The sequence below is a fragment of the Coccinella septempunctata genome, chromosome 2, assembly GCF_907165205.1.
Source record: "Coccinella septempunctata chromosome 2, icCocSept1.1, whole genome shotgun sequence".
Classification (NCBI taxonomy): Eukaryota; Metazoa; Arthropoda; class Insecta; order Coleoptera; family Coccinellidae; genus Coccinella; species Coccinella septempunctata.
In genome coordinates, this window is record NC_058190.1 from 39,959,311 (window position 1) to 39,980,167 (window position 20,857).

Sequence of the window (20,857 nt, forward strand, 5' to 3'; positions counted from 1 at the left end):
TTGCATTATCCAGGGGCGTCATCTAGTTTTGTAGCCTCAAAACTGATGGAGTGTCAGAAACGATTACAGATTACAGACAAGGAGGACTTTGTTACAGATCTGTAATCGGCAAAGACAACAAAAACAAACGAGTCTTGGAGAACAAACTCGAACAAAGTCTAGTTTGATTTTTAAATATTTTTGCCTCGATAGTAAGATATTTTAGATGCAGGCTAGAGCTGAAAAATTAGGATCTATAAGAATGACGGAGGAGTTATCCGGAGTGACCTATGTTATAATTATTGGACTAGGGGTTCTTACTTTAATTCTCCTTTTCCTGTTTGGTAAACGCCAAATCATGAGATTTGCTCTTAGATCAAGAAGATCTCCTCACGTTCCCATAGGATACGGAGGGCCTAAAGTAATATATTTGTGATGTAATGAAATATATATTGTTATTATCTAATTGTAGGCACTAAAACTAGAAATCGAGCGAAGAATTGCAGCCATACCGAAAATTATATGTGAACCGAAACTAATAACTAAAGAAGATCCAAGGTACATAGTCACTCCTGGGCAGCAAATACCAATACATTATTATAGATTGAAAGCTGTAGATGATGTGAAAACACTAGGTAATGATATTTGGGCTAAAGTCTTGCGTTATTTAATAACTTCTATTTAAGAGGAAGCTATAAATGCAAAGAGGCATCCAAGTGAGAATTTGAGAGCCTATTTACTGACTACACTTGCAGCCCCTTTGAATGGCAGTGGTCAAAGATTGATACACCAATTCTGTGACTTATATGAGCATGCTAGACATGATCCCAACCATTTTGGGGATGAGGAATATCAACAGTATAACAGATTATTGATGAAACTCATTGATGCGTGAGTGCTCCTTCATTTTGTCTGTTATTCAATTCAAAAATCTATAGTGGTTATTCCTTGCCGATCAATTTTTTTAGAATGTACAATTTTTATCCAAACACCTTCAACTTTTTTCATTTCCCTGCTTCTCTACTTCGTTTCATGGGTTATAGTGAATCAAAAGTGCAAAAAAAAATTATTAGTTATTATAAAGCCATTTTAGTATACAATTAAAACTGAGATATGTTTCACAGAAATTCTTAAATTTGCAAAATCTTTTCTTGGACACTTTATTCTACTATAAAATGAAAGGACATTTCAATAGAAACTAAAATTGTTATCTTCTTCTTTCACAGTGCAAAATTAATCAAGTTTAACAATACCAGAACTCCTAATCGGCCACCAAAGAAACAAAAACATGAAAAAAATCGTAATCTATTAGATCCAACAAGGTTACATCCATTACCTCCGAATTTCACCAATCAAGAGGATGAAATAATAAGCGTAGATTCAAGACCTACATCTCTAGCAATACCAGTTTTATCATCAGATAATGAAACTTCAGTTTAAATTCATATATCTCAACGAACCTGATAGATGTCAAATGATTCTGCATTTATGTGAAACAGTAGGACTTATCGTGAAGTTCTTCAACTTCAACTTTATGTTTGACATGTGGACCTACTGAATCAAGTTGGTGGTTCCTCAATAATGTAAATGATTGAGCATACCAAAAAATAAAGAAGTTTTCGCGACTAACTGGATAGGCCTTTGAAGGAATAAATTTGAAAATTTATATTCAAAGATATACAACAAATGAGCTCTTTTGTATAATAAAAGATTATATTCACCAATTACAATATTGCTATCAATGAATTGACTAAACAATTTAAGAAAACGTGGATGTTTCTCATCAAAAAAAGTTGAGAATATAAAAACTTAATGTAACAATATTCATTGGGGGCCTCATAAAAAGGTCAATGAAACGTTTTTACTTCGTATGTTGCAGAAGGAGAAGGAATTGAAAACTGTCTCCACTTTCTAATTGACAAGGCCTTATAAGAGAAACATAGTCAATTCTTTACTTTGAAATTGAGTTGATGAATTGTTCATTTTCAAATAAATCCCTATATAGTGCCTATGAATTTTATATATAATAATGTCAGACATTACCCTTGAACACCTAATTTCTGATTATGATCTCAATAAAATACAGTTGAAATAATTAATGATAAACTAAATCCTAAAACAACCTAAGCAACTAATGAGTCCAGATGTGATGCTGGTTTCAAGAATTTATGTTGAATTTTGAAAAAATCACTTTCGATGATGGCAGAGGACGATATTGATTATTAGTTTAGGGCACATAAAAGAAATGTTTGAAAGGAATCTTTATTGGATAGTCCTAAGATTGATATCAGCATTAAGGTATTTCATCCATTTATGTTCTCTTTTGAATTCTACATGATGTCTGAGAGCTTGCAACGTTTGTCTGAATGCAGTCTGAAAATTCTCTGGAATTGACCCTCCTTTATTGGAACTTAAATAGTAGAAGCATTCTAGTACCTGAAAAAAGGGGTTTATTGATTATGGATGAAACAATGGAATTAGGACATTGTTTCAGTGAAAAAAGTATGTTCAAAATGAATATTTTCAGAATTCAGGGGAAAGCACCAAAGCAGCAAAATTTTTTTTTATATAAACTATTCAATTCAGTTCCCTACCTTCGAACTATCATGAGCCCATTCCTTCATCTCCAACAGAATATCAGCTGCCGGGGGTAACAATTTCAAATACTGATTTATGTCCAAATGTGAACAAGTGAAAATGTGGAAACCAGAAAAGGCTACTATCACAATTACAAGTACCTCCATAAGGAATATTATGTATGATTGAGCAGAATTATCTGCAACAGCAACCTCGATCCTACCTATCAGATCTATCGTCCATTGAATGCATTCTCCAAGATTTTTCTGTTGTATGAATATTTTGAGGAATTCCTCTAAGGGGTAATTGCACCTGAAATTGCTCCATTTTAATTAGCCAAAGTTATATACAAGGAAACAAATAGACATCTGAATCGGCTCAATCAATAAGTTTCAACTAAATCTGATCAGAAATTTAAGATGTTTCAATATTGTCACTGAATTCAGAGAGATTTCTGATGTGGCAATAACTGAAGCCAGAAGAATATTATTTGAACCTGTCGGAAGCTTTTATTCTCTACTCACTTTGTGTTCACTCTGTCTCTATCAACCAAATCGTCCAACCATTTCAATTTTTCCTTAGTGTTAAGAGCAAGTTTGCATCTTATTTTTACTGCTTTCTGATAGAGTTCATCAGTCATTTTTTCTGGTATGGGTAATGCAGTGACGTTTTTCAGTAAATCGGGAGGGTAACAAGGAACACAATTCAAGAATATATCAAAGATCTGTAAAAATTTAAATTCAGTTGTATTTATTGGAGAAACAGAATTTTCTCTTACCTCATCTGATTCATTAAACGATTCTAATGTAGCATCTATATAAGACACTATGACCTTTTTACTAATATCTTGAACAGCAGGATTGGCCAATACATCTTTGAGAGCATCGATTAGCGAAATGATGAATTCTTCGTTTTTTTTATCAGTCTTCAAATGTTGCGCATAGTTCAAGGTGCTGTTAAAAAATCTTTCGAATATCGTGGGTTGTATACTATTCGCTAAGAATTTCAAGTTTCCATAGATAAGTAACGCTCCTTCAAGCTGTAAAACAAAATGAATATGTTATGCTATCGGCAATGTCCGGAGTGATTAAATTTAGGTCTTCCTAGGCGAATCACACTAAGTGCCAAATTTCAGAAATTTCGGACTTTGCCTGACTTTGACTTTCGTAGAAGTGGAAATTGCGTTGCCCTGACAAGGTCCAATGAGACCAACACCATCTATTCTTTCTAAACAAAATGAAATTTTTTTTGGAACTTTGCGATTTAGATTGTAACATTTGTCGATTTGATATCAGCAGGTGTCATGTATGTGAATTGATTTAGTTTATTATTCACCCTTGGCATGAAGACTTTTGAACTACTCTCTGTATTTAGAAGTAACCTACATGGATCTTTCTTTCAGACTTAAAAGAAAATTTGTAATACTCCTTAACTTTTTAACAAAATTGAGAATGTGAATATTTATCTTGAGCTTCTTATTTGTGAAGAAACAGGGTAAGTGGTTTACTCTTTTTGAGTGTTTGGATTTTTTAATTCTAATTATAAAAATACTTACATCCTCATAATCTCCAATCAATGTTTCAATATAATTTTCTACAAATCGTCTGGCAGTACCTGATATCATGACCTGATGTGAAGCGATTGTTATGCAATAACTTTTCAATTCTGGCTCATTGAAGAGCTGATGAAGAAACGCCCAGTTATAAGGAGGTAAAGGTTTACTGTATTCCTGACTTAGTATTCTCATGCATTCAATGAAGACGTGTTTGTATAGTCCATTCCATTTGTTCATCTAAGAATAATACAATAGTTAATTTGGTGCACTCAAATATTGATACTGTTAGTCAGGTTCATTAGTATCGAACTATTACCTGTGTAGTACAATACATGACAACACCTCTAACTAAGCTATGACTTGGTAAAAGTGAATAATCGATAGGCTCTTTTTTGGAAGCGATATGATATACGTATTTTGGATATTCGTCCACCTCTCTTTTGATCATTTTTATTAGGAAATCGCCAACTACAGATAAATCGGTCTGATCCTTCAGGAAATTAATCCAACAAATACCTGTAAACATTTTCAAGAAGCACATTGATAAGTCTCTAGAATGATTTATTGGGTTTTCAATTTGAAAACAGTTTATTACAAGCAATTTGCATTTACCTGGAACAAGTTGAGGTACAATATCAGACTTGGAGGCAGAATCTTCATTCAGATATTGCTCTGGAAAATGAGGAGAAATGTTCTCCAGACCGAATTCAGCCAAGGAATTGAGAGCAGCTTTTTTCACCTCGATATCTGCATTATTAACTGCATAATCCCAAATTGTGCAGATAACCTCCTTCTGTAAATCCTTATGGTGTTCTGGGTGCATTAAACTGGATATGGCAGAGGCCAGACCGCACATACTAAAAATATGTTTTGAAAATTACCTAATTCACTTGGTAAAACAAATGGTATCCGATGGTTATCAATTGATTTTTTTTTTTAATTATAATTTTTCGAAACTATGCTTGGATCTTGTTGAGATTGAGTGTTTCTCACATGTTAACCTTCAACTTCAATTTTCAGAAACATGAATTTTTTTATCTGGTAAAAATAACAGAAAAAATCTCACCTTTTTACCGTTTTTGTTCTTTTGTCAGTCAAATATTTTGGCGCTAATGTCATCCAGGTAGTTTTGATATCTATAATACCTTCACTGCATAGGACAGATATGGCATCTATAGCAATTGAAGATGCCAATTCACCCTCTGCTTCGGAACACTTATTCAATATTCTCGACAAATGCGCTACCATTTCCTCCCCATAAAGCTTAGAGCTGAAATTCTAAAGTTTTTTAACAATTCATATCTATTGTATGAGATGCTTACTTGATCTCACAAATTTGTTTTATTATAAGTGCCTTATTGACATAATATTCCCATTTATGTTCAGTTGGTTCCTCCTCGGTAAGCATTTCTTCCAGCAAAGGATAAGCAGTTTTGTCAGTCTTCCATAAATCAAACATGAGTCTCATTCCGAATGTTTTTAATGCATTATCTGAACTGCTGTGTACTACTTTTATGGTTGTCACAACTTTCCGATAATTTTCCCTCATATTAGCTAATTTAGTTAAATACTTAAATAGTTCAAAATGAACCTTAGGATTAGAGGTATTCGATAAATTGTACAATGTCAAAGTAAGTACTAAATGACTGAACTTCTTAAAATTTTCTAGGTAAGTACATATGATCTTGAAAGCTGCCAAGGTAATGTCACAATCGTTCAAGTCACAAATGAATAACCCAAAAACTACATGGATTACTTTTCGGATGAATTGATCTCCCGAAACCTCAACTTTTTTTAAAAACTCTAAAATGGATTCTTTAGTCTTCCACGACTCGCATACAGCCATCACTTCAAATGCAGTACACAACTCTTGGTTTGTTGAAATAATGTCGTGATATCTCTCGTGAATTTGTCTGAGATTAGAAGATTCTACAGTTCGTTTCATTCTCAAGAGATTATCGATGTTTATGTAGATTTCATCTGCTTTGGAACAAACATCTGCACTCAAACTTGACGGATTTCCAATCCAGTGGAGGATAGCAACTTTGATGGATTGTAAAACAAAATAATTCACGTTTGGTCGATTAATTAAGAGTTCACCTAAAATAAGATTGAAAGTCAAATATTTACCTGAAAATGAACTCAAAAAAATTATTGTTTTCTAAACAAAGGTGCCTTTAATTCTGACAGCACTATATCCCTGATATGGGCTGCTAAGGTTAAAGGCATTCCTCATATGATAAGGAGGTGGATCAGCTGTATGCTGAGATCAAGAAACATCATAACCATGCTTGCAATAAGACTGATAAATTCAAAGTCAACAGAGGGTACCTTCAAGACAGCATTCTGTCAACTGTGGTCCCTCTTGGTAGGCAATCTAATAGCCATTAGTTGTGTTCTGTGATAGCCACCATCAGCTCACTTGATTACATCCAAGCATATGCAAATGCTATAGTTGTTTTGTTTACCGGCCATGATGACCAACTTTCAAGGTTGGTGCAAGGGTGAGCAGTTAGGTGTTTACTCTAGCAAGACTTTGATTGTACCATTATGGCTTTTATAACAATTGTGATACATGTTTGTACAGGGTGTTTATAAATTATTTTAACATGGAAGTGCACTGTTGTATTATCAATTCTTATGGAAATCTAGTGAACATTCTGCTTCAAAAATTGTTTAAATGATTGAAATTGAACTGAGAATATTTTAACGCCTATGACAATGTTACAATCATTCATAAAGACCCTGAAATTTTATGATAACGATATTATTATTCCCACTTACAGATTTGTAAAATATCCAAAGAGTGAGTTGATAAAGCTCTTGTTACAGCCTTAACCAAAATAAGAAGTATGGGATCTATACAATTAATTTGCTCTATTTGATCCAATAAAAGTCGAATAGCTGAAATTGTGTCCCTGGGATCATGATTCTTCGAAACTAATTTGAATAAGGCACTCACTTGCAACATCAGAATGATTTCTGTGTCAATTTTGCTCCTGCTGCTAAAATGTGATAGTTCATTCAGCAACTCAGCAGAAACTAGCAGGGAGCCTGCTGGATCGAGCTGAAACACAAAATTTTAGGGCTTCATTCAAATATTGGTAATAATAATGAAGTGTTATAATTAACACCAACTATCCAAATTCAATGTTTTGTTTGTAATCCACGCAGTTGTTTCCTTTATTTTTTTTTCAGTTACTGCATTTCATACTTATGCATGCATGGAAGCAAGTGGAATTTTATTATGGAGCTTCGAAAAATTGTTATTCTTGAATGTGAATATTACAAGTTCTCAAATGCATTTATGTGAAAAAATAATATAAATATTAGTTTTTTTTTACTCACAGGTAACCAATTAATCAATTTGATAATCAATTCATCATCTTGACTCGACAACAAAAGATTAATCCATAGTTTCATTTTATGAAACTTAGGTTTCTTGTTTATGGGATTACAAAAACAATATTGATAAAATGAATAATTCCACATGTTCCAGGATGGGCTGAAAAATAAAAATATTTAATCATTTCACATATACAGTACATAAAGGGAATATTTTGAAACTTTGGATTTTCTGGAGTACTACCCTATTATTTAAAGATAATACTTTTCAAGAGAAAACAACAAAAATACTTGTGAAGCTAGCCACAATCCAAAGGGTAAATTATTCTTCATTGAAAATCATATATTAATGAGAAAAGCTGAATATTGGAATGAACCGAGTTATATATACCAAATATTATTCCCTTAATACTTACTCCTTTGAAGCAAACCTTAATTCTTTATAAATATGCGTAAAGCACTCTGAATTATTTACGAGTATAGTAATAAAGGGATGTTGAGGTTGATACATGTTAAATTTCTGTGGGGAATTTTTTCCGTTTTTCAAAAACTCATAGTATAAGACTCCACAAATTATTTTAACCACTCCTTTACTTATTCTGAAATGAGAAAAGTTATCAGTATTTTACTAATTATACTATCATATAAATATTACTTATTATTAGGAATGAGGGTTATGAAATCTTCTAGTAGCTTATTCGAATCCAGTATTCCTTCCTTCAAGAGCTTCAAGATACCTTCTGCAGCTACTTCATTGACTTTGCTGTCCATACTCACAACTTTACTTTGTAAGAAACAAAATTGTGCAGATTCAACTCTCCTTCCCTCATAGTTTTTCGCTATATTCTCAACTAATTTCGATATTAACGAAGATATTACAGTTTGATCCTTAGAAAGTAATTTATTATTGAGTTCTTCCATTATTTATCTGTCGTATTGTTATGTTACATACAAGCTAGAATAGAATTAATATATTCTATTTAAATTCACACTTTTCATAAAATAATTACTCAAATGAAATATTTTGATTTTGCAAAATTTCAAATTTCTTATCACAACCACAGATGACAGTGTCATAACAAACCATTGAACATTGTAACAAACAGACAAACCAGAGACAAACTTGAGCGATCTGTACCATAGAACATGTGGAAACTACAGAGTAAAATCAAAGATTAACTTCCTCTTTGGTATAATCTCAGTTTTATATTGATCTGAGGGTATAATGTTGAAGAGACAAAAAATTACTGAATAAGAATAAATTTCAAGTGGCTCATTTCACTTGGTTCGGTAATTATTTATACTGGTTTTTCTTTATATTTGACAAAACAATCTCTGTAAGGATACCAAACCAAAGATCTCTGACCAAACTTCATTTTTCATTTGTTCTCTGTTCCGAATTTTCGGAAGGAATCTATCTCGGCCAGAGTTCTATGCAAAATTAAAAGAAATTTCTTGATTTGTTGAATTGATTGCTCTTGTATTAAAACATTTCTTTTACTCTGAGGCCACGTAAATTGATTACTCAAGATGCCACTTAAACTACCTTTATTGAGGATGATAGGCAAAAAACAAATCGAACAAGGATCTCAGTGGTAGGCTATTCATTTTTCCCGTAGCTGAGCTGAGTTATGTAATTTGAGATCTTGATTGCAGGGTTTCTTCAGCAATGTTATTCGGAGCAACTGCTGGGATTGGAATTACTTATGCAACTGATTGGAAATTAGTTTTACAATATTTACCATATTATAATGGAAAGTTCTCAGAAGAATAAGTTAATTTATAGTTTAAGAATGTAGTTATAATTATTAGTAAATATAATAATTGAAAACGTGATTAAACATTTCAATCTCCATTTTAATTGTAAATTTTTCATCTTACCTATTTATTTTTGGTATTTTAAAAGTTGGGCCAAAACAACTGTTTTTGACAGTTAGGTTAGGTTTACCTAACCTTATTCAAGTGCAAAGCAAACCAAAGCTTTCTTGATTATTTTCTTATTGATGAAGGATATTAGAAAATGCAATGTATGCATATAAATATTCGAAAAGCAACATTCATATTGCTTTCAGTTATGATTAATTATGTAAATAATATACAAATGGGTAGGTGAAAATTCAACATACATATTTGATATTTGACTTCTAAGCTCTGTTTCAGCTGAAAATTTTATGGAATCCGACTTTAAAAATCAAGTGAAAAATAATACGTATAAAAAGCAGGAAATATTTATTCCAAAGCCTGTTCAGGTAATGAAGAAAAATTTACATCACCAAGAATAATATTATTTTTTAATTACAGGAAGATTTAGTATTAACATGCCCTTCAGATGTTGCATGTAAAGATCTTGAAGTACCATGTTTAGACTGCTATGTTAAATATAATTGTGAATATGGAAGTTTATTGAATGCTACATGTACAGCTAAACCTGTTGTTAAATGTATAGTGAGTAATATCAACTATTGTAAGTTGATAAAATATTAATGTTCATATATTGTAGGGAGAAAGAAAATTCCAAAGACCATATATTTGCAGATATTGTTATCAAACAGATCATTGGGAACATAGTTGTGAATTAAAAGCCAATTGTAATTCAGTAGCTTCTCCTAAAGTTTATTATACTACCAATTGTACAGTACATAAAGATATAATTTGCCTAGGTAAAGTCACTATATAGGTGAGAAACATAAATTCTATGTTTTAATTTTTCAGGAAATCGTTTATTTGATAAACGATTACCATGCAATTGGACTGGAGGGTATCGTTGGTTAACAGCTTTAGCTCTCAGCGTAACACTTGGGGGGTTTGGGGCAGATAGGTTTTACCTAGGTCACTGGCAAGAAGGAATAGGTAAACTTTTCAGTTTTGGAGGCCTTGGCGTATGGACATTAATAGACGTTATACTCATTTCTTTACATTATCTAGGTCCAGCAGATGGTTCTTTATTTATCTGATTATATTTCCATGTGTATATATGAATTTTAAGAATTTGAACTCATTATGAAATTAAATAAAATGTAATTCTGAATAAATAAAATGTTTTCAATCTTCCTTTGGTTGAAATATATTTTCATCACTATCCTGCATATCAGAGTTCTCTAAAGGGTTGTTATTTGAATAAGCCTCTGCATAAGCTTCTGGGTATTGAGCTGATATTTTGGTTTTGATTGCTCTGATTTTTTTGAAGATGTAATCCAAATCTTTTTTCATCTCTAGAAATGTTTGACAGTGTTTTTTGAATTCTGGACCTACTGATTTCAACCTAGAAGCGCTTAGCGCATTGCAATTGGTTAACATTTCGTTAGTTTTCTCAAATCTTTGTAACCTAGAATTCACAGTATTAAATATGATTTGAACATGAAAATTTCCCAATTTACATTTGTTTTTGGGCTATTATCATTGATTTCACATCTTGCTGATCGATTATACCAGCTAATCCTTGAATGAATACCTCTGGGGCTGTGTAGTTTTGAAAACATTCAATACTGAAATCACTTTCTGGTGTTCCTTTACTTTCCATGTCTCCTTTTAAGTTTTATGAAGTTAATAAATAAATATGCGAGATAACTTTTATTAAGAGGTCTTCTGTAACTACTGATTATAAAACAAACATTTTACCAGTTTGCTGAGAGTGCTGTTTGTTTTCATTCATTAACAAAGATTAGATCTTTTCAATAGTCGATTAGTCCTCAAGATTTTTGATAATTTGTTTGAGGATAATACGCAAAATCCAGGGAAATAATTTGATTCGACGTATACGCAGCAAACGCAATCAAACATGCGCGATAGCGAATCCTACTTTAAGAACATAAAAAGTGAAATGACATCTAGCGTGGGACGCCATTTTTGAGCGTTCTTATTTTATGAAATTTTTAATAAAAATGATGCTGCAGTTGTTTTAACAGTGATAGAGTTGATGAATTCCCTGCAAACTCGAGGTAAGAATGCCAATTATTCAACATGAGTTTATGGGATATTTCTGTAGCATTCCGAATTATTCATCAGGTCAGCTTTTGCCGCTAATTATTTGTAAACAAATACTAAAGCCATTTGTCGGTCTTTTTCATATAAATTAATTGAGAAAAAGTTATTTCATTACTGCTAAATATAATAACATTAAATTATAGATGAGATTCGTGTTTATGAGATCCAAAAGTCCTTGAAAGAATTTATTTACAGTAGTTTCAAAAGGGAAAAGCCAAAAACTATTTTACCGCTTATTCTTCCTTGGCGCATTCAAATTTGGTTCCAAATCAAATGGAAATTGCTTCTTATTTTAGGTATGAAGAGATGTCAAGATGTGGCTAAGGAGTGAAATAAGAAGTCGAAGACTGAGATTGTTTTCATCATGCAAAATTTCAAGAATCCGTAAACTAATAAGGAAAAACAAATGGGTAGAAAAGCCGAATTATTGTTATAATGGAAAAGCAAAGAAAGCTACTATTAAAAACTCAAAACCACTTGAATTAGAATCACCCCCAAAATTTACAGAAAATAGTACGGAAATCTTGACTGAGCAAATTGTACCAGAATTGAATACTCAAGAAAATATAAAAGTTGAAGGAGAAGAGACAATTGTGAATTTAGCAAATGCTGAATTACCGCTGAATAACAATACAGCAGTTGAAGTTAATCCGGAAAAGTTTTATACTTATAGCTATAATAATGGAGCTGCTGAAGTAGTAAATCCAGACCTACCTAAAGATATTGAATACTCTACGATTAATCTAGGCAATACATTGGAAATTGTCTGCGAAGAAACTTTAAAATGTTCAGAAGTGGACATGGTAGACAGGAATGAATTCGATAAATATGGATTTCCCGAGTTTTCAGACAAAATTTGTGATAGTATGTATTATGATTGTGGAGAATTAAGGCAGGATATGACGGACCTGAGCAATGTGTCTACTCATGATTTCTCTAATTTGTTGGATGAAGAGCTAACTAAGAATATGATAGTGGAAAATGTTTATGATTATTCCAATATGTATGCTGGAAGGTACTCTACGGAAATGATAGCTAGTGTGGTGCCAGCTTGTGAGGAGAGATTGAATTGCCAACCAGAACATGTTGAAATTGAAGATACCTGGGAAGCTTTTGATCCATATCTATTCATCAAGCATTTACCCCCACTTACGTTTGAAATGCGATCTAAGTGCCCTGCATTGCCATTGAAAACTAGATCAAGTCCCGAATTCAGTTTGGTAAGTTGAAATTTGAACTTGTTTCATTGTCTACCAATAAATAAGGATCTATAAGTACTAGTTAATATTAAAAATACATTGAATGCTTAGGAAGAAATTTTATATTTAAGGTTTTGGATTTGGATGAGACCCTGGTCCATTGCAGTCTCCAAGAATTATCGGACGCTAGTTTCAGCTTCCCAGTTCTCTTCCAAGATTGCTCGTATACAGTTTATGTGAGGACAAGGCCCTTTTTCAGAGAATTTATGGAGAAAGTATCGCAGATGTTTGAAGTAATCTTATTTACTGCATCTAAGAGAATTTATGCTGACAAATTGCTGAACCTATTAGATCCTGAACGAAAATGGATCAAGTATAGATTATTCAGAGAGCATTGTGTTTGTGTTAATGGTAATTACATAAAGGATTTGACTATTCTGGGCAGAGACTTGTCCAAAACCATCATCATCGACAATTCACCCCAGGCTTTTGGATATCATGTGAGTATTCTCATGATTTTTCTCCAATTACCATGGCGTAACCAAGATTTGAAAAAACCTGGTAAAAAAATCTGTATCAACTCCAATTAAAAATTTTAGTTCCTTGGATTATTATTGGAGTTTGAAACTGAACTAAAATTTCAATTCTCAATAGTTGGGACCTACTTGTTCTCAATTAATTTTAATATTTAACTTGTTTTCTAGTTGAATAACGGAATACCCATTGAAAGCTGGTTTGTTGATCAGAGTGATTCGGAATTGATGAAATTGATTCCATTCTTGGAGAAATTGGTGACAAGTGTGAGTATAAATATCATTACTAAATATTAAATCGAAATGTTCCCAATAAATAGCACATATCTAATTCTTAATTTTTGGTATATTGCAGAACGAAGATGTTAGACCCCATATCCGGAATAAGTTCAAACTGTTTAGTTATCTTCCTCCAGATTGAGATGTAGAAAAATATTTCCTTCATAAGTTCACACTTTTTGATTCATCTCTGGTAAAGTATAAGCTCATACTAATCTTGGTATTTTACCAAACTAAAAAAAAAAATTATTAAATAGAACAGTGTGCCTTCTTGGGATTTGTTGAATCGCGTGTGAAATGTTTGCAAAATTAATATCACAGTGATGATTTATTCTAAGCAGTTGGCATTGTTGAAAAATTTCTCTGATATGTATTCTTACGGACCAATAGTTAAGAGTAAGTCCAAATTTTATCGAGCAGTAAAGAAGTTGTAAAGGTCGTAGATCCTGAAAACTTGTTGATACGGTGATATTTTTAGGTGAAAATAATCATGGATAGGTGATGAGAAATGATATAATACAGGGTATTGTTTGAAAATCGGAATCTTTTGGTTATGTTTCAATGAGGCGTTTAATTCACAAATTAGCTATGGTTTTTTGTGCAATTTGCAAAGTATTTCATTCAAATGATCTATCTATAATGAAAGCTATGTCCTGTCTATTGAACAACAGTTGTTAATGTTTTTATGGTTTCATTCAGATTTAAAATGAACTTGTGGGGGGGGGGGGGGGGGGGTAATAACCCCAGTGATAGGTAGATTGATTTTGATTACTTATGAAATGAGTGATAAGAATCTTAATATTCCGTCTTGAAAAGATAATGTATTTTTACAAAGTAATATTATTTTGAGAGTAGAAATATGGTCAAATATTTATATATGTATAAAATCTAAAACTTTATTACTGTTTTAGCTGATAAGAATGGTACAAAACAGAGGTAATGAGGTTACCTACGTTTTAAACTGTAATAACACCGTATCACCAAATTTCAAGTAATATTTTAAAGTTTATTTTCAAATTTTTAGTTATGAATATTTTTAATCTTTGAGAAAGTGAGAAAATAATATCATTATTCATCAGTCTTCACTGTTCGAAGTTTAGTTGAGATGAGTACTTACAGATTTTAAAAAAATTATAAAGTTATTCCTAAGCCAATTTAATGATCAGAATATACATCTCAATTATTCCAATGTAATTATTTAAGTAGCAATATCACAATGAAAGGGAGGTGGAGATGATTACTGGTTAATTGTTACAAGTTCTATTGAAGTGGTTATGTTGATACAGAAAAGTAGGGATATATCGTATAATTTTTTCAAATGTGAATATATTTATGTTGAAAATATTTTCTTGCTTATTTGTGCATTTTGTAATTTTGTCCTTTTTAGTTTTTGAATTATTTTATTTTGATTCTGTAAAATTTTGTGCAATACTCATAAACTAGAACTTTAAATGTTCATCATTATCCAATGTTTTAAGATTTGGGACAGTTTCTTCGATTTTTTCGTCAGTATTCAATTGAAGGCAATGGGGGATGAAATGTAACCAATTTCATATATTGTTTATGCCACACCTATTAGAAGGTATAAATAGCATGGTTTCTCTCAATTCTGAGAGTTTATATATGTTTCAACTTGAGTAGAATAGACTCGATATAACAAGAGCTTAAATAACTAGATGTTCAAATTTTTATTTTCACCACAAAGATTTTTCCCTTATGTATTTCTCCATTCATAGGATACAAATTATTTTTTTTTTTCAAGAAGTGCTGTAAATAAGTGGCTTGATCTTTTTGAAATTTATTTCAATGATAATGTGCACATAAAATAAATCCATTTTGATGATATATATTGATTAGGAATCATAGAAATATTTGATTAGGAGAATATAGCAAATATTATAGGAAATGATGAAGAAATTAAGGCATATCTACTTAAAAAGAATGGGGGGAACCATGCTTGTGTCCAGTGCAGTTCTGAATTAGTTTTTTCATGTCTAGATTTCAATAGACTTATTTCCTTCTTCTATATGTTCCATTTTCATAAACTGGCCAATAATAATGAAACAAATATTTGAGATTGGATAACAAAATGTTCTATCAAATCTATGAATTATCCCAACGAAGTTTATTTTGTTGTTATATTTTGAAATTTTCATACCCAATATAAGATAAGTGTTGTATGTTTTATATTTTATTACTGAAATTGTTTAAATATTCGAAATGTTAGTTGGAATATAGTCACTTGTTGATGAATATTCTAATAGAACTTTGTTCAAGGACATATTTTCAGTCTAATTTGTCTTATTAATAATCATGAAATTCATAGGTTGTCATTAAAACATTAATGGTATGAGTTGTTTCATTCATCTTTCTGTATAAATTATCAGAGTTACAGACATCTGAAATAAGTAAAATATTTTTTCCTTCGAACGGATTGAATTGAAAATACAGGAACTAGTGGCAAAATAATGTTATGAACACTTGAAGTGGTGATCGTATAACTGAAAAATAAAAAACAACTCTCACTTATCGGAAAATGAGGACCAAATTCAGGTCGGGAGAAAGCACAACGGCAGGATTCGGTTCTCCTATCCTTTTCGTCTTTCCAGGGGCTTTCGCACCACCAGTTCAATTTAACGGGGGAAGGCGGCTTAGATCTAAACTCAGAGCACCGATTCTTACGAAGTTCTACGAAATTGTTTTTAGCCTTTTGCACAAATTGAAATATTTATAATAGGCGCTACTTACACTCGCAATCATATTTGAAATGCTGTTCGCAATAACTCAGGTAACCCGGGCAAGCTAAGATCCTCTTTTATATCCCATTTGAGGAGGGAGGGAAAGGAATGTCTCCCATGTGCTGAAAATGGTCATGCTTTGTTTTTAGTAGTTGGTTTTGTATTTTGATCAGGACCTACTTTCCTTTTTAACTTGCCAATTGGATATTTTTGAAAAGTGTCAACTTTATTCCATGTTTACTTCAAGTTATTACGGAAAATACATTTCATTACTGTCCGTTTTCGGCAAACGGTGTTTTCACCCACAAATTTGAAGGGTGGCTTAACTTCATACTTATTTCAGTCATTCCGACTACAATGGAAATCAGAGAAGTAAGACGGCCATGAGTGATAATGAATATTCAACCAAATAAGAGTCATCTCTTTGATTCAAAACTGTTCGTCTAGTAAAAATTCAGTTAATCCATTGAGTATTAACCCCTACTAGAGGAACAACCCAGTGCAACAGATTGAAGCCGAAACTTACTGCCGTAAAGTGGCGGTGCCTATTGTACATCAACAAAAGTATATGTTGCTGAGTCTGTCGAGAAGTTATGGGGTAGAAGAAATCTATTTTCTTCAGCCCAAGTGGTTGTACAGTGGTCAGGATTTTTGAGTCCGGTAGAGCTGGACTGAAACAAAACCTCTAGATATCAAAGATTAAGTCTAATATTTGCTAGATATGTATCTAGAGTTGAATTCTTGATTTTGCGCATATCTATTTCCGTTGTCTGCAGAACTAGAAAAACATTTACTAATGACAACAACAGAGCTATAACTAAGGTGAGTATAATATCGTAATACGCTGTTTCTTCAAATCTTCAATCAAAGAGCTAGAAAAACACTTGAAGATAGAGCGATAGCGAAGGTAAAAGTAATATGATAAGCTGGTTCTTCAAACTCGTGCAATCAAAAGACTTTTGAGAGGTACAGAGGTACTACATTGGTACACCTATAAGGAGAATCAGGATAAAATTTTTTTTCATTTAGAAAATTCTTATGCTTAGACCGCTATGGATCATTAGCACAACTCTATCTGTAGAGTAGTTTTGAAATATGCTTATAAAGATCAATCTCCTCGAGACATAAAATTGATATAAATGTAAATAATAGCTTATTGAAAATGGAAATCATACAAATACACTAATGTTATATTTGTCGTCCTTGGAAAAATAATGTTCACACTTTATATACCTACCGATTATTTAAATCCCGATTTGAAATGAATATCGAATTCGGTACAATAAGCTACATATTATAAAATCTATATCAATAATTCAATATTATGTTTGTATTGGAATATTTCCTTTACAATGTCCACTGGCTCCCTCCAACGGTTTGTACCCTCAACCAAAGAAGATTTTCTTTTGTAATATGTGTTGCATAAGCGAGAGGATACATTGCTGATAGGATGGTGAAAACATTGAACTCTAAAAGAATTTCTTTTAGAGTTCAAACTCTAAAAGAATTTCTTTCAGAGTTCAAACTCTAAAAGAATTTCTTTTAGAGTTCAAACTCTAAAAGAATTTCTTTCAGAGTTCAAACTCTAAAAGAATTTCTTTTAGAGTTCAATGGGTGAACCTATTGCGTTCATTTTGACCTTGATGAGCGTTGTGGTTATGGTCATGCGTATAGATTGATTTTGCCCTCGTTTTTTCAAGTGAATGAGGATTCATTGACAAAAAAGTCTGAAACATTTCATACAGCACGCGTGCAAAGATTATAGAGTAGTCTATAATCTTTGCACGCGTGATTAATCAGATTTACGGCGTGGTCAGCGTTTTACGGCCGGCCGCCAGATCCGTACTTAAAATTTCATGGAATTGCATTGGACATAGAGGGATGATATCACCGCCATCTTGAATATTAAAGATAGGCAATTTTTGGTGCGGGAAAATTTCTTTTCATGATGTTTGTCTCCTCCCCCTCAAGTAATCTAGAATAATCTTTAATTTTCTTTCTGAAGGCTTTGTTCTATATTTTGAACCTGATTTTGTTGTATTTTATTTTGAAAAAATCCTCAGTTCAATGAATTTGTTTAATTTATGTATGCATTGGTAAGCTGTTTCTTCTACCTGAGCTTCGAGCATTATTTTCAGAAGGCGATATAAATTTTCCTACATAAAATTGCTGACCTCTCAGAACAAAACAGTGAAACTATCTTTGTCCTATATTTCGAAGAAAATTTCATAATAATTCAAGGGTTTTCACACAACATGCTACAAAAGTATATAGCGATAAGTGACTGGGAAGCCTAAATAAGCCTGATGGGCTATTTGTAGGATGCAGGAGATACGTATATTCAAGCTTAAATTAGATTGGGGATAAAATGAAATTTTCCTTTCGATGATACATTTATTCAATTGCTGCTATTCGTAACGTAGATCTACAAAATAATCTGTACAATTATTCCTAACCATCTTAACAGTTATTTCTTATAATCTGTACAATTCCTAAGGTATAATTATTGTCTTTACACAACATTTCAAATTTCAACAAATCTGGAAACGTGAAAATGAATAACATTGGTATTTACAATCAATAGATATATACATTCACATATTTACGCATAAAATCTGATACATATAGTATCGAAGCAGAAGGATTTAGAAGTAAACTAAAATATTGACCATAAGTAGGAAGGTGAAAGTTGAACATACCAGTATGTACAGTTCAGAAAATCTCATGATATGATCATTCTAAATCTATACGAAATAGTGGAGAAATAATAACAAGCATGAAGAAGCGACGTTATACTGAGAAATACAATAAGATAAGAATAACAATTAACAACACGAAGATACAAATATGCATAATATGTATTTATTACACAGCTTCTCTAAATGTCATACTAAACAATACTTTATCTCGATTGGATTTTCTGCACAATAGAAGATAACTCTTTTGTATTGAAAGAAAAATTTATTTTCAATTACACTTTAAAATACTATGTGTTCTTATTTTTCTCAAAAGATCGTATTCTATCAGTTAAGATGAGTAAAAGAGAGTTCAGGAGAAAATAGAACAAGTCCCAATTTTGAATCTTTTTTTAGCTCTACTGTAACGAGAAACTAAAACAAGTTTTAAATTTTATGAGACTTCCAAAGTGATCATGAGACTGGCTGATGTATTAGTGGTTTAGTTATTTATACTTATTGATTCAAACATTGCTACGCTTTAAGCAATGAGGTTCCATTTTTTTGTTGATTGCATTTGAATATTTTATTTCACATTTTTTCATTTTTGGAAGATGGAATTTCTTATTTTCATTTACGTGCTATATGTATGTTACTTTTGAATGAAGTTTTTTTTCGTTATTAATCTTTTACACTTTTTTAAATTTACTTACTTACTTTAGTAGCACTCTGAAAAAAATGTCTAGGCTTTCATTATAGAGTATCAGTTGTGTATTTTGTTTTACGATGTTTCATGTCTATCAAGATTAGTAATCATTTTTTGGAATAATCTTAGCAAAAGTGACCTTATACTCATAGATATACAAAATTTTGGCACAGCTATTCTATTTCGAGTTTTTCCAATGCTCCGAAATTCGCCATCTTTAGTAACACTGGTGCAATTGTTTGGAGTGGACCAAATTGGCCAAAAGTAATTTTTGCCCCTTCTTCCATCGTTGTTGTTCCTTTTAACTTTTAAGTAAACAAGTAACGATTGTGTCGAGTTGAGCAACATGTTTTTCATGATTTTTATGAATTACATTTAAATGAGTTACACAGCCAACGATTTCTAACGAATGAAACATCAAATGCTAACAAAAATCATGAGGGAATTTGTTGCAATTTTTCATCTAGACGTCGAAGAATCAATACCTATTAGATATAAAGAAGGAATATTCCTTCTTTTCAAACACACCTTGATCCTTTTTGGATCCTACATATGTACCTACTCAATATATAACAATATTTCCACAATAATTCACCTATAAATACTATACATAGGTATGCCGTACCTCAATTTAAATACAGGGAGTTGTTTCTGCTGGAGAAAGGAAGTGTAAAAATTTTTGCTTTAGGTTGATACCATATGATCTATCATCTGCAAATATTTTAAGTAGTTCGGAAGGAATTTGTATTTATCATTTGTTAATTTTCGACTTGATAGATGTATTGTAGTTTCTCTGTTCAAAGTATTTGACCGTTACAATTATTGTTCTAGAAAATTCTAACCTCGGTTTTTTAGATATGCAATATGTCTACAGATGAAGGCTAGTTGAAATATCTTCACTAAACAGCTTTTCAGAGATTGGTGCATATTTTCGTAAAATGGGTTAAGATCGAGGATCGAGGGCATTGAATAAAGACCACATGTTGTTTTTATGGATGAAGTTGTTATAGTTGGAGCTAGCCCTAAATATTTGAGTATAGATACATGGAATACACACTCTCTCCAGAATTAATCATTAAACATCCAAATTTGGCGCCTAGAACTATCAGTATTTAAACGAAAAGTTAGTCCAGACTCTATAGAGCATCAGACTTCAATAGAATATATAGTATGAATGATGAAAAACTAAATCATTTGTTCTTCAAAAGAGGAATGATAGAGCATACGGATAGAGCTAAAATTTTCAATTGCCTACGTTCCTCTCAACAGAAACATCTCATTTTCCAC

General features: G+C 32.0%; 5 protein-coding genes and 1 long non-coding RNA gene across 7 annotated transcripts; 4 read left to right on the top strand and 2 right to left on the bottom strand.

Annotated features, from left to right (window-relative positions):
- Positions 1 to 91: 91 nt before the first annotated feature.
- On the top strand, positions 92 to 2,074 carry LOC123308572 (protein C1orf43 homolog). The gene is made up of 4 exons (XM_044891295.1): positions 92 to 400; positions 452 to 614; positions 666 to 870; positions 1,206 to 2,074. Exons 1-4 carry the CDS (start codon positions 206 to 208, stop codon positions 1,417 to 1,419), a joined length of 777 nt encoding a protein of 258 aa, XP_044747230.1. The 5' UTR covers positions 92 to 205; the 3' UTR covers positions 1,420 to 2,074.
- A 153-nt stretch (positions 2,075 to 2,227) lies between these two features.
- Positions 2,228 to 8,535, bottom strand: LOC123308570 (focadhesin). Of its 2 annotated transcripts, XM_044891293.1 has the most exons (14): positions 8,467 to 8,535; positions 8,112 to 8,411; positions 7,873 to 8,055; positions 7,460 to 7,616; positions 6,896 to 7,178; positions 5,434 to 6,211; positions 5,178 to 5,381; positions 4,724 to 4,968; positions 4,428 to 4,627; positions 4,112 to 4,348; positions 3,335 to 3,595; positions 3,081 to 3,280; positions 2,574 to 2,868; positions 2,228 to 2,415 (listed from the first exon to the last, which is right to left on the bottom strand). In XM_044891293.1, exons 2-14 carry the CDS (start codon positions 8,375 to 8,377, stop codon positions 2,242 to 2,244), a joined length of 3,483 nt encoding a protein of 1,160 aa, XP_044747228.1. In that variant the 5' UTR covers positions 8,378 to 8,411; positions 8,467 to 8,535; the 3' UTR covers positions 2,228 to 2,241. The 2 variants fall into 2 exon arrangements, with proteins under 2 accessions (XP_044747228.1, XP_044747226.1); XM_044891291.1 differs by having other exon boundaries at positions 8,112 to 8,497.
- Positions 8,536 to 8,767: 232 nt separating this feature from the next.
- LOC123308575 lies at positions 8,768 to 9,292 on the top strand. The gene is made up of 2 exons (XR_006537149.1): positions 8,768 to 9,051; positions 9,113 to 9,292. It is a non-coding gene; the product is annotated as an uncharacterized LOC123308575 (long non-coding RNA).
- A 91-nt stretch (positions 9,293 to 9,383) lies between these two features.
- LOC123308573 (TM2 domain-containing protein almondex) lies at positions 9,384 to 10,507 on the top strand. The gene is made up of 5 exons (XM_044891296.1): positions 9,384 to 9,561; positions 9,617 to 9,705; positions 9,758 to 9,901; positions 9,957 to 10,116; positions 10,169 to 10,507. Exons 1-5 carry the CDS (start codon positions 9,477 to 9,479, stop codon positions 10,408 to 10,410), a joined length of 720 nt encoding a protein of 239 aa, XP_044747231.1. The 5' UTR covers positions 9,384 to 9,476; the 3' UTR covers positions 10,411 to 10,507.
- Positions 10,360 to 11,144, bottom strand: LOC123308574 (kxDL motif-containing protein CG10681). The gene is made up of 2 exons (XM_044891297.1): positions 10,834 to 11,144; positions 10,360 to 10,781 (listed from the first exon to the last, which is right to left on the bottom strand). Exons 1-2 carry the CDS (start codon positions 10,974 to 10,976, stop codon positions 10,499 to 10,501), a joined length of 426 nt encoding a protein of 141 aa, XP_044747232.1. The 5' UTR covers positions 10,977 to 11,144; the 3' UTR covers positions 10,360 to 10,498.
- Positions 11,145 to 11,245: 101 nt separating this feature from the next.
- On the top strand, positions 11,246 to 15,801 carry LOC123308571. Its single transcript, XM_044891294.1, has 5 exons — positions 11,246 to 11,394; positions 11,737 to 12,660; positions 12,771 to 13,139; positions 13,344 to 13,439; positions 13,528 to 15,801. Exons 2-5 carry the CDS (start codon positions 11,755 to 11,757, stop codon positions 13,591 to 13,593), a joined length of 1,437 nt encoding a protein of 478 aa, XP_044747229.1. The 5' UTR covers positions 11,246 to 11,394; positions 11,737 to 11,754; the 3' UTR covers positions 13,594 to 15,801.
- The last annotated feature ends 5,056 nt before the right edge of the window (positions 15,802 to 20,857 follow it).

Coding starts and splice junctions, on each gene's coding strand:
- LOC123308572 (XM_044891295.1), top strand. CDS start 206: ATGCAGGCTAGAGCTGAAAAATTAGGATCTATAAGAATGACGGAGGAG. Junction 401..451: donor TAGGATACGGAGGGCCTAAA/GTAATATATTTG, acceptor ATCTAATTGTAG/GCACTAAAACTAGAAATCGA. Junction 615..665: donor AGATGATGTGAAAACACTAG/GTAATGATATTT, acceptor CTTCTATTTAAG/AGGAAGCTATAAATGCAAAG.
- LOC123308570 (XM_044891293.1), bottom strand. CDS start 8,377: ATGGAAGAACTCAATAATAAATTACTTTCTAAGGATCAAACTGTAATA. Junction 7,617..7,872: donor TTAAGGTTTGCTTCAAAGGA/GTAAGTATTAAG, acceptor TTTATTTTTCAG/CCCATCCTGGAACATGTGGA. Junction 4,349..4,427: donor TCATGTATTGTACTACACAG/GTAATAGTTCGA, acceptor TATTATTCTTAG/ATGAACAAATGGAATGGACT.
- LOC123308573 (XM_044891296.1), top strand. CDS start 9,477: ATGCAATGTATGCATATAAATATTCGAAAAGCAACATTCATATTGCTT. Junction 9,902..9,956: donor AACCTGTTGTTAAATGTATA/GTGAGTAATATC, acceptor CATATATTGTAG/GGAGAAAGAAAATTCCAAAG. Junction 10,117..10,168: donor TAAAGATATAATTTGCCTAG/GTAAAGTCACTA, acceptor TTAATTTTTCAG/GAAATCGTTTATTTGATAAA.
- LOC123308574 (XM_044891297.1), bottom strand. CDS start 10,976: ATGGAAAGTAAAGGAACACCAGAAAGTGATTTCAGTATTGAATGTTTT. Junction 10,782..10,833: donor ATAATAGCCCAAAAACAAAT/GTAAATTGGGAA, acceptor TGTGAATTCTAG/GTTACAAAGATTTGAGAAAA.
- LOC123308571 (XM_044891294.1), top strand. CDS start 11,755: ATGTGGCTAAGGAGTGAAATAAGAAGTCGAAGACTGAGATTGTTTTCA. Junction 12,661..12,770: donor CAAGTCCCGAATTCAGTTTG/GTAAGTTGAAAT, acceptor TTTATATTTAAG/GTTTTGGATTTGGATGAGAC. Junction 13,440..13,527: donor TGGAGAAATTGGTGACAAGT/GTGAGTATAAAT, acceptor GGTATATTGCAG/AACGAAGATGTTAGACCCCA.